The sequence below is a fragment of the Typopeltis vanoorti genome, chromosome 10, assembly GCF_054136105.1.
Source record: "Typopeltis vanoorti isolate ZY-2024b chromosome 10, IOZ_Tvanoo_1.0, whole genome shotgun sequence".
In the NCBI taxonomy this organism is placed as follows: Eukaryota; Metazoa; Arthropoda; class Arachnida; order Uropygi; family Thelyphonidae; genus Typopeltis; species Typopeltis vanoorti.
In genome coordinates, this window is record NC_143558.1 from 105,135,217 (window position 1) to 105,148,370 (window position 13,154).

Here is a 13,154-nt window from a genome sequence, read left to right on the forward strand (position 1 = left end):
TAAGTAACTAGAAATTATTTTGTGTTTATGAAGCATTCTGACTTTATGTGTTTAGCACTGGATAAATCATCCATGGCGTTATGTTTACCCTCAGTGATTCATACAGCAATTCACTTTCAGTGAATTGCTGTATAAATTTACCACGCAAAAACATGTAAGCCTCGAGGAGTGTTTCCTGGCTGAGAGAAAGAAAGTCATGAGCATGATGACATCATTCCTCCCATTAAGCATTAAGAGTGTGTGTATTACAAGTTTCAATTGTTCTGCTGTATTTACAAATTACGTTCTTCGTAAATTTTACAGCCCATTAATCATGTTGAAGAATAAGAGCAATTCCACAACCAGGTGGTTATTAAGTGAAAAAAAGGAAAGTAATTATCTTAGATATAAAACTTGATATAATTAAAAGATTTAAACATGGTGAGAGTAAAAGTAAGATTGCAAGCAAATTTGGTTTTAATGAGTCTATAATATGGACTGTTTCATCCAAAGCTGATGAGTATTGCGAGCAAGCTAAAGTTACATCAACATCTGCAAGTATGCAGTGCACATGTAACCGAAGTGCTATAATGGTTGAAATGGAAGATCTGTTGATTATTTGGCTGGAACAATCAAATGAGAATTCCAATTAGTGCCTATAATATGATGGCCAAAGATCTAAGCCTCCTTTCAAGACTTAAAGAGACTAAATATAAAAAAAGGGTGCTTAAGGATCAAAGCTATATAACTGAGAGGAGACCTCCACATAGCCTTCAAAGGAATGCGGAGAACCGACCAGGGCTTCTGACCTAATGTCCAATCTTCACCTACTCGTGGTGCACCCTGTTAGGTATCTACCTGGATACTGACTGGATGAGGACGGGCTGACAATTTGGGATTTAGCCGACCAAATTGTGTTCTTATTGGCTTACAAAATTTTCAAATCATGGTGCAACATGGCAGAATTTCATGCCTGCTGGGACGTTGTCCGGTTAAACAAAGGACCCCATTGTTCTCTCCAGGGAACCAGGACAAACAGCGAAAAGTACTGGAACAAATCCTAAAACCTACTCCAACTCAACTTCACCAGAGTTCAAGATTGGTACTATCAACATAAGAAGCCTGAATGGCAAAGAAATGGAGCTAGCTGAGGAATTGGATAAATACCAGATTGACATAATAAGGTGACTGAAACAAAAAAGCCAAAAACTGGTGAGATCTTTATAAGCAATAAATACAAAATGTTATATTCGGGCAATGACAATCAAGGAAAAGGAGTAGCAGTCATAGTATTCAACAGTAAATACGAGGCTAGTCTTCTTGAATGGCAGGCAGTCTCAAGTAGAGTAATGTGGGCAAATATAAGAATGGGGAACTAGACAATGAGACTTATTTGTGCTGGTCCCACAGAAGGTTCTACTAAGGTAGAAGTTGGAGAATTTTTTGAGGTTTTAGAGAAAGCATCTGACACAATGAAAAAGGAAAAGTTGGTCCTTGCTGGGGATCTAAATAGCAGAGTAAGAAATGATTGTCAGACATACAAAAATATTTCGAGAAAATTTGGAGAAAAGAGCAAAGCTAATAATAATGACAAATATCCGTTGGATTTCTGCCCAGGACATGTACAGGTTATTACTAATATAATGTGCACAAATTCACCTGGAGAGAAGAAGCAAGGAATAAGAAAACTCTCATTGATTATGTTATTGTTGATAGTGATGTTTTCTCACTTCATATAAGAGGATTTGAAATTGGAAGTGATCACCATTTAGTCTTGAGCAGGATAAAACTGAATATATTGAAAAGAAGAACATATAAGAAAGTTTTAAAGCGAATAAAAGTTGAGCAGCTTTCAGATGTGAAATGTAGACTAAAATACACAAATATTATTCAAGAAAATTTGAAAGAGTTTGAGAACAGGAACCAAACCTTGGAGATTCAGAGGGAATCACTGAAGAAAACACTGTTTAATTCAACCAGAGAGGCAGATTGTCTGCAAGGATAGAAAAATTAGAACTCCATGGTGGACAGAGGTAGTTAAAGAAGCAATGAAGGAAAAGAAGAAAGCATATCAAAAGTTACTGGTAATTAAGTCAGGTTGTGCTCTTAGAGAATACAAAGACAAATGCAAGAATGCTAAACACTGTGTAAAACTAGCTAAACATAAGTCATGGGAAGACTTTGGTAATAAATATCAAGACGGTGGCACGATATTCTGGAGTGGTTGAAGAATCTCAGAAATGGAGGAAAGAATGCTGTAAAAGGAATTAGAGATGATAAAGGTGACATGAAAACAGGAGAAAAGGATATCCTTGAAGTATGGAGTAATTACTTCAAAAAATTACTAAATGAAAAAAAGCAGTGATGACAGCACAGTGGTAAAAAACACTGACCAGGGATGAGGTCAGGAATACATATCCATACTGGAAGTAGAAAAAACCATCAAAAGCCTGAAATGTGGAAAGGCAGCAGGAGTAGATGATATTCGACCAGAAATGCTCAAGCATGGAGGTATAAAAGTCTTACACTGGCTGCACTGCATATTTCAGAAGGCTTGGCCAGAGGAATGAATTCCAGACAATTGGAGTAGAGCTCTCATAATATCCATATATAAAAAGGGAAATAAAACTGAATGTGAGAATTTCAGAGGTATTTCATTACTGAATGTTCCTGGTAAGATATATGCAAGTATACTTAAGAAATGGTTGAGAAGGATTTTGAAGAGAAGCTTGGTGAAGAACAAGCTGCAGTCAGGCCAAATAGAGACTGTAAGGATCAGATTTTCACTTTACGACAGATAGTTGAGAAATCATGGGAATCCCACCAACCATCATCTCTATTGTTTAATCTCTCAACAAACACATCTGTCACATTCACCCATTCATCCATGTTACATTCTCGACAATGAACCATCTTAGTAAAATCCACCCTTCTATAACAGAGATAACAAAGATCTATATTTAATTTTTGTAGATCTGGAAAAGGCATATGACAAGGTGCCAAGAGAGAATCTATTCAAAACACTACAGTTATAGGGTGTTAATGGGGCATTATATCAAGCAATACTTAGTCTTTATTTGAGTTGTATGTCAGCAGTTAGAATTGAAGGAAGTACAGGAAGGTGGTTTAATGTTAAATCTGGTGTCAGATAAGGATGTACATTATCCCCTCTCTTATTCATTATCTATATGGATCACATTATGAAGGAAAATGGTATTACACCTGATATCAAAATTGGAGGTGTTAATCTCAGCTCTTTGCTTTATGTGGACGATGTTATACTTCTAAATAAATCTGCTCCAAGTCTGCAAGATTCCCTGACTAAATTGAATAACTGTTGTAATAGATATGGTATGAAGGTCAGCATCAAAAAGACGAAGACAATGAAAATAGGCAGAATCATTGAAAATATCAACTGCATTGTGAATGGAGAACCTATAGAATAAGTAAAACATTTTAGCTACTTGGCATGATTTTTAGTGAAGATGGTAAATTAAATATGGAAATAGACAACAGAATCAACAAAGCTGGTATGAAGTCAACTGAATACATTTATATGGAATAAGAGACAAATTAGTCAAAACACTAAATTAGCTGTATACAAGACCTTATTCAAACCAATTTTAACTTATGGATCTGAGAGGTGAGTTAGAAGTAAAACACTTGAACAAAGACTAGAGACTGCAGATAAGAGAGTCCTGAGAAAGATTAGGAGCATGAACAGATGGCATCAATGACAATATCTTATTAAAAACGAAGTTATTAAGAATGAACTTGACATTGTCAGCTTCCAGGAATTCATTAACAGAGGTAATCTCAGGTGGTATGGCCACTTAAACAGAATGGGTGAGGAAAGATTAACAAAACAAGTTTTCTCTGCCAGGTTGGCAGGAAAATGACCCAGAGGAAGACTAAGGTATAGGTGGATTGATACAATAAAAAGTGTCTCAGAAGACAGAAATATAAGACCTGATAATATTGGAGTCTTGATAGGTAACAGACTGATTTGGAGGAAAATTGTAGATAGGAAGTTATTAATGGTGTGAATTTTTCATGTAGTACTATCATATCCTGTACACCCCCTTGAGGGTATATATCAGGAATTTGATGATGATGAATATAAAAAAGACAATTCAAAATTCACAGTAAGCAAAGGCTTACTTGAAAATTTTAAATCTAGGGCTGGACTAAAGAATTTGAAAATAAGAGGTGAAGCTGCAAATGCTGATAAAGATGCTGCATCTTCACCTGCTGAGCTGCAGAAAATTATCGAAGAAAATGATTACAATTACTGCCAAATTTTCAATGTAGATGAAACTGGCCTCTATTGGAAAAAAATGTCATCTAGAACTTTCATATCATAAGCAGTACAGCCTTGCTATAAAGTATCAAAAGATTGTTTAATTGTTATGCTTGGAGGGAATGCTAATAAAGTTTTAAATCGAAGCTGCTGCTCGTCTATAGAACTCGGAACCCAAAGATTTAAAAGAATGTAACAAGAACTCTTTACCTGTAATTTGGTGGGCAAATCAGAAGGCTTTGTCTGGCAGTTGAAGCTTATTGCAAGAGAAATAACTTAGCTTTCAAAACTCTTTTGAATTTAGATAACACACCTGGTCATCCAAATTCTCTTAATGATCTGTGTGAGAATGCGAAAGTTTTATTTTTTCCACCAAATAAGACATCATTGCTACAATTCATGGGCATGGGTGTCATTGCAACTTTCAAAGCTTAATTTCTTAAAAAGACATTCTCAGAGGCAGTAGTAACAACAACAGGAGGAAATGCGATTACGCTCCAAGAATTTTGGAAAAATTTTAACATTAAACATGCAATTGAAAACATTCATGACTCGTGGGAGCAAGTGCCTTCTAGCTGCATGAGAGCTGTTTGGAAAAACCTTTTGCTAGAATGTCCTAATGACTTAGGTGGTTTTTAAAATCCTGTGAACAATGTATAATAGTTGAAGAAATCGTTGCAGTTGGTGAAGACCTTGGTTTTGATGGTGTTGATGCAGAAGATGTTAAAGGAGTATTGGATTCAAATCCAAAAGATTTCACTGAGAACGATCTTCTTGAAATTGCACTACATTGCACATATGAAGGCAACAAACAAATGTATTGTGAAGATGAGGTCCCAAAGGAGATGACAGTCAAAGAACTGGATGGAATATTTCACAGTTTAGAATCGCTTAAGCAGCAAGTAATGAATATGCATTCAGATGTTAATTGAAAAATGCTTGATTGCTGAGATCTAGAGTCATTTTGCTTGTTGTTGTAGAATTTATGCTGATAAGAAAAAAACGAAAACTGTTCAAATGACTCTTGATAACGTTTTTTTATAAAAAAAAATTGCAGTAACTAATATAGGTACAAGCATTTATTAAACATTTACTTTGCATTCATTTTTTATCTTTCCTAAAAGAGTACCATATAAAATGAATTATTAATACAGTAATTGATCATGGACTAACTTAAATTTTTGCCATTTATTATTATATTTGATTAATGAGATTTTGATATACGTGGTAACACCAAGGCATTAATTAATCGCATTAATCAAGGGATACCTGTATATGGAAACAGAGAGAAGGACATATTGACACATTTCTTCCATTACATCTTAGATAGCATAATGGAAGCAGTGAGATTTCGAAATGTTGGCTTGGGTGATAGCTTCAATGGATGTTGTTGTGAATGAAGTATCAATACTGGCACAAGTTAAGAGAGTGAACATGAGGTACTAATTTGAGAGGACCAGAGATGAATAATTAAGTTAATGTTTAAGCTAACGAATAATGAACTCTTCAGTGTTGATTATGGGAAGGGACTAAGGAAATGCAACTTCAGTGGGTAGTTGGAGAGGACATCATGATGGACTTGTAAGTTTACAAGAAGATTTTACTGGACTAATTTGGAATGGATTATAGATATATCAGTGGCATCGCATGCCTGTTTAGGTTGGGTGTGAGATCATGTGGCTGATGTAATCCATGCTGCAAAATTTATTTTAATTTGACTATAGTTTTATTGATGTATGAAAGTTTTAAAAGTGCATAGCACATCAGCACTCATCTTAATTGGTTCAATGCAATTAATTGTAAGATAACTGAATACTTTTATTTATCAATTAATATAATTTTAAATATGGAAACTATAAAGGTTAGGTTTATCTTTATAGACCTAATATTATCTATCAGGATAAGGATTATCTAGCATACGCTAATGATAATCTAATCTAATCTCATCACGAAGCGTAAACCCTTTGTACTTTGTGGTGAGATTAGATTATCATTGACAAATGCTAGAGTGAAACATGGGTAATTTGAATTTTGATACAATTTTTAAATACAGCTATATAACATCACAAGAATCTGCAAAAGTAATCACCTGAGAAATTAAAAAAAAAATTTTTTTTTTTAATTATTTATACACAGTTCCAACCTCCTTCGACTATAATCGAACTGGCAGAAAACAGGACATTCAGTAGATCATCAACGCTGTTTGCAATTGTAAATATGGGCAAAAAAGTTATAAACTATTTATAGAAAATCTATATCAGTGTCCTAATCACGTCATCACACTTCATGTGCAGAAATTTGTTAGACTACAGAGCATGAGAAATAGATATATGGTGGCAGTCGACCATTCACAAATAATTAAGTAAATAAAGAGAAATTAAGGACAAAGCAGGGTAGTAGAAATACATAACAGAAGACATACTACGGTCTGTCTTCTATATATCTATGTCTGCTATAACTTATTTCTCACACTCTATAGTCTAACAAATTTATTTGTTTTAACGACTGCGCCAGTTAGACTATATTTTGAGCATGAGAATATAAGATCTTAAATCAAAGACTAAGCTGATATCATTTTTATTCCCTGCTTATTTATTCTTACTTTAACCAAAAATGGCTTAAATATAAATCATATGAATTCCTATCTTATGCAGGTTCAAATTTTTTTAGGATTGTGCATTGACAGAATCAGTCCAATATGTTGTTTACAAACCATATAATTAAGTCAAACAGAAATATGTACAGAATGAGTTACTTTCACATATATACACATTGTCATTACAAAGAATTTTTTTTTTTTTTTGCTATTCCCAATTCTTTCTATTCTAAGCTAATTTAAAATCTAGCATAACATTAACCGAATATAAGACATACCTTGGTTAAGCCTAATTCACCATTAATACACATTATGTCATAAACATAGATGCTTGACGTACATTCTTGTTCAGTATTACAACTACTTATAAATCTTGTTCAATGGGCAGTCTTTCACATTAACTTTTTGTTCACACGTAATTCTTCTTGTCTATCTTTCCACTAAAATTCTTCCTTGTCGGGGTTGTCGACTATGCCTTCTCTTATAAGACCCTTAACATGGCGGCGATGTACCCAGGTAGAAGACTCGGAACCCTCAACACTTCTCTTTAGATTTCCGACAGCGAACTTGGCGGGACGGGGACTTAGGTAAGAGAAAGCTTTGAAAACCCTCAGAAAATTCCTTCCCGACGAATTGCCTTATATAGGCTCGGACCTCCGTTGTGCTCATTCACATGTCTGTTGAAATTGGTCACATATTTACCCTCGGACATGATGATGTCATGTCCGAGGGTAAATATTTGTGGCATGTCTTTGGAATTCTTTGTCCATGGAAACTATGGTCACATATTGGCCTTAGGACATCATGACATCATTTTTCGTGGGTCTTTGGAAATTTCCATCTAGTAATTCTGAAAATTCTTCACTAATTTTGGCATTAGACTTACTGATTTAACATTACTTAATAACTTTACATGATGACGTCATGCGGCACATTATTTTAGCAAAGGTACAATACAGTATTATTACAGAAAAGATTTCAGTCAGAAAATTAACATTACTCTGAGTACATTCTCCTAAATAAGAAACATGTAAAAATGAACATGATAAGTTACGAAGTCACATATCATGAGAGATTTTACAAGTATTCGTTGAACAGCTCCGAACTGTTTCCAGTAATAGCAAAAAACATTGGGACAAGTGTTGACTCACATGGAGAATACTTCGTAGGTGACTAGAATATGGTATTATAAACTTTAATAAAAAATTTTTAAAAAAATAATTTTAAATATGTGAAATATTGAAACAGCATTCATATCTGAACAAGAATGATGGATTAATTATTCCAAGAATTTGGAAGACCCATCTTCAACCTGTATAGCATCCAGAACAACCCCAAACAGAAGAAAATCTTAATATAAGAGACTTTAGAAATTGCTTAACCACGCTACCAGCCAGCACGTATATATACGTCCACATTACCATGGGTGCGAAGTGCATATTAAAATTGTAATACCATTAAATATTACATTGAAATTTATGATGGATACGAAGCTTTTCATGATGCGTATTTGATCTTTAATGGCCGGTAAGGTGGTTAATGTAGTTCTGGGTATTTTTTTTTTTTTTCATCAGAGGTAAATGATTAACAAAGATTTTGATGCATCTTATTTTTGTGTAGTGTAATGTCATGTAGCTTGTATCCTGTACAGGTATGTTTTCCTGGTGATGACCTCAATATGGATGTCGAATGTTACTTTCTTTAATGATAAGTAAAATAATTCTTCTAACACGTATGTTGTCTCCATTAATTCTTCACAATGAATAGTCATTATAGGTTTGCGAAACTATTTTTAGACTCAGCACCAACTATTAAGCACTCTCTCATATGATTGCATTAATTTGCCAAAGATCTGGGATTCTATTATTTTAAGATCCGATAGCCTGACTTCTCTAAATTAACTTTATGGTTATCTGACCATTACAGGGTGCTATGTGAAGACTTTAGTTCTGGTGTCAGTTACAATTGAAATTGTTTTCTACAATTACTTAGTTTAGTGCTATGTTCTTGTCACAGTTATAATTGTGCTTTGATGCCGGGTAGAAAACTAGTGAAGTATTAGTCATTTTAATAAATATGTTTTCCTCTCTCATCTTCCAATTCCTGATATGTACCCTCAAGGGGAATATAGGATAATTATGATACTGCTACATGAAAAAGTTGCACATTACTAACTTCCAATCAACAATTTTTCTCTGAACTAATCTGTTATCTATTGAGTTTTTTCACTTGGTTATACTATAAATTAAAGATGTCAAAAAATTATATTATTTTTTTAATCCTTTATCGAAGTGTAAGCAAACTATGTTTGCACGTGAAGTATCTTCATGACTAGACTACTTGTATATAGAAGCTAATGACTTCACATCAATTGCTTTAGTATCCCATAATGCAAAGCACATTCCCGTTTTGGATGTATATGGGAAAGGTCACCCAGATTGATTTTGACCTTTATTAAGGTCTCATCAGTGGAAGCCACAACCAGAAGAGATACCAAGGTTGAAGTAATGCAGAAGTCATATATTTCCAATATACAAGTAGTCAAAAGAGACCTTATTATTGAAATACTCTGGATTAGAGATAGATATTTGTGAAGATTCTCCGCATACAAAAAATAGTTTGCTTACTCTTGGATGAAGGATTAAATCAAGAATAATTTCTTGGCATCTTTAATTTATAAACTGTTTTCTATCAAGATTTAAAAATATCCTCAGATTTCATTCTTTTAAGGCACTTTTTATTGTATTGGTCCATCTACATCGTGGTCTTTCTTTGGTCTTTTTCCTTCCAACCAAGGCAAAGAACACTAGTTTTGCTAATCTTTCCTCTCCCATTTTATTTAGATTACCATACCACCTGAGATTAGCTTTACTAACACATTCTTGAATGCTAACAATGGCAAGTTCTTTCCTAATATCCTCATTTTTAATATGTTACTGCCATTGATGCCATCTGTTCACTCCACTGATATTTCTCAGAACTCTCATATCAGAAGGCTCCAGTTTTTGATGAAGTGTTTTATTTCTAACCCAGCTCTCAGATCCATGAGTTATTGGCTTGAACACTGTCTTGTGTTCAGCTAATTTAGTGTTTTGGCTAATTTCTTTCTTTCTTTCTTATTCCATAAATATATATTCAGCTGACTTCCTTTCATGCCAGCTTTGCTAATTCTGTTGTCTATTTCCATATTTAATTTGCCATCTTCACTAAAAATTGTGCCTAAATGGCTGAAATGTTTTCAATTTTTCTACCTATTTTCATTGTCTTTGTCTTTTTATTGCTGATTTTTATACCAAATTTATTATTCAATTTAGTCAGGGATTCTTGTATTGGATTTATTCTGACGTATAACATCATCTGCACAAAATAAAGAGCTAAAATTAACAAAACCAATTTTGATATTAAATTTACTACTACTTTCCTTTATAATGTGATCCATAAAGATAGTGAATGACATTTGATATAATGTGCACTCTTGTCACACACCTGATTTAACATCAAATTATCTTCTTACCTCCTTCTCTTCTAACTGCTAACTTACAGCTTAAATAGAGACTATGTCCCATTTCTTTCTTTCTTATTCCACATAACTGTAGCATTTTGAAACGCTTTCATCTTCGCACTTTGTTATATGCCTTTTCCAGATCGACAAAACTTAAATGAAAAACCACCCAAGATTTTTCAACTGTTTGTCTTCAAGTGAAAATCTGATCCTGACAACCTCTATGTGGCCCGAATCCATCTTGTTCTTCACCAAGCTTTCCTTCCACAATTGTTTTTAGCCGTTTTTCAAGTATACTTGCATAAATCTTATCAGGAACACTCAGTAGAGAAATATCTCTGTAATTCTCACATTCAGTTTTATTTCTCTTTTTTTATATGGGTACTGTGAGAGCTCCACTCCAATCATCTGGAATTCGTCCCTCTCTCCAGGCCTTCTGAACTATGCAACGCAGCCACTGTAAGACTTTTATACCTCCATTCTTGAGCATTTCTGGTTGAATATCATCTACTCCAGCTGCCTTTCCACATTTCAGGCTTTTGATGACTTTCTACTTCAAGTATGGATATGTATTTCTGACTGCATTCCTGTTGCGAGTTTTCTATCACTGTCCTGACTACTTGTTTCATTTAGCAGTCTTTCAAGGTAAGTACTCCAAACAACTAGAATATCTATCTTCAGTTTTTCAAGTCACATTTATTATCTTTGATTCCTTTTACAGTACTTTTCTGCTTTTTCAGTACTTCCAGAATAGTTTGCCAACTTGCTGATATTTATTTTCTATGTTGTTACCAAAGTCTTCCCATGACTTTTGTTTAGCTAGTTTTACATAATTCTAACTTTCCATGTTCTTTCTTCATTTCCTCTACTTTTTTCCTTTCAGTATGAAATTTAATCTTATCCTTCTCAAAACTAAATAGTTTTGGTTTATTTTCCATACATATTTATGCTTTAGATATCATATATGATGCATAGAACAAAACTAATTTTGTGCATGAATGGAAAAATTAAGTGAAAATTGCCGTTTTTGCTCTCCCCCCCAGTTTTAAAACAATGTTTGTGAATTTATCAGAAATGTGTTTCACTTTCAAGCAACTTCTAATGTAAAGTATAATGTATAATTGTGATATAGTTTAGAAACTCATAAAACAGATTTTATATAAGCTAATTAATTTAAACTTAAAACTGGCCACTGGTGAAATTGAATTATAGCTGATTGATATATAATTACGAATAAGAAATTACAGCTGGAGTCATTATAATGATATTCAGCTTGTTGAACATCTCACTGTAGAGATGTACAATGTGAAAAATAAATATCGCTGTTTGATTTCAGAGTTGGTTACAATGTAAAGAAGTTATTTAAGGAAGAGAATCTCTACATGGACAGAGATAGTCAAATTGCAGCTATAAATAAAACATTTGAAGATGCCAAAAAGCCTGTAAGTTTTAGATTTTTTTTATTTTACAAATAAATTAAAAAAAATTTACATAATTAAAAGCATCTGCCATAAATTAAGGTCTCCTAATTCCCTTTTTTATGAAATTACTGAAGGCTTGAAGGAGGCTAAGTTGATTTTAGGAGCAATGAAGTTCTGTTTTTGATTTTACATTACTTTCTTCATTCCTGTATAACTGATACGATACATCATGGCTTTTAAAGAAATGCTGAGAACTGACCAGGGCTTCTGACCTAATGTCCAATCCTCACCTTCTCATGGTGCATCCTATTAGGTATCTACCTGGCTGAACAAATGAGGATGGGCTGGCAATTTGGGATTTAGCCAACCAAATTGTATTCTTATTGGCTTAAACCAAATATAAAATTATGGGACAATGTGATAGAATTTCATACCGGCTGAGGCATTACTAGGTAAACAAGGCACTTATTGTTTTTGCCAGGAAACCAGGGTGAATAGTAAAAAGTCAGCTACTGGAACAAATCCTAAAACACACTTTAACTCAATATCACCGGAGTTCAAGATTGGTACTGTCAACATGAGAAGCCTGAATGGCAAAGAAATGGAGCTAGCTGAGGAATTGGATAAGTACCAGATCGATATAATAGGGGTGACTGAAACCAAAAGGACAAAAACTGGTGAGATTTTTCTGAGCAATAAATACAAAACGTTATATTCAGGCAATGACAATCAAGGAAAAGGAGTAGCCATAGTATTCAACACTATGGCTACTCCTTTTCCTTGATTGTCATTGCCTGAATATGAGTCTACATTCAAATATGAGTCTAATTTTTTTGAATGGCAGGCAGTTTCAAGTAGTGTGATGTGGGCAAATGTCAGAATGGGGAACTGGACATTGAGACCTATTTGTGCCTGTGGTCCCACAGAAACTTGTACTAAAGTAGAAGTGGAGGAATTTTTTGAGGATTTAGAGAAAGCAACAGACACAATGAAAAATGAAAAGTTAGTCCTTGTTGGGGATCTAAATAGCAGAATTGGAAATAATTATCAGACATACAAAAATGATTTGGGAAAATTTGGACAAAAGAGCAAGGCTAATAATAATGGCAAATATCTGTTGGATTTCTGCTCAGGACATGGACTGGTTGTAATGAATGTTATATTATTTCTTTATTGTTTTCTTCATCCTCCCTATATAGGCTGTTTCACTTTGGTATTAATTTTACTCTTTTCCCGTTATCTTTCCTATGTGTACCTTAACTTCTAACTTTCAGTTAATCTGATTAATTTAGTCCCCGGTTGTGATCCCTTATACTTCCTACAAGTATTAGCACTGTTAGTGAAAAGGCCTTTATA

General features: G+C 33.9%; 1 protein-coding gene across 1 annotated transcript in view; it reads left to right on the plus strand.

Annotated features, from left to right (window-relative positions):
* atms (RNA polymerase II-associated factor 1-like protein antimeros) overlaps positions 1-13,154 on the plus strand; it is a 249,647-nt gene that overhangs the window by 92,771 nt on the left and 143,722 nt on the right. Inside the window, exon 6 of the mRNA XM_090398808.1 lies at positions 11,714-11,819. Within this exon, the coding sequence (XP_090254934.1) occupies positions 11,714-11,819 (106 nt within the window). The remainder of the gene's footprint in view (positions 1-11,713; positions 11,820-13,154) is intronic.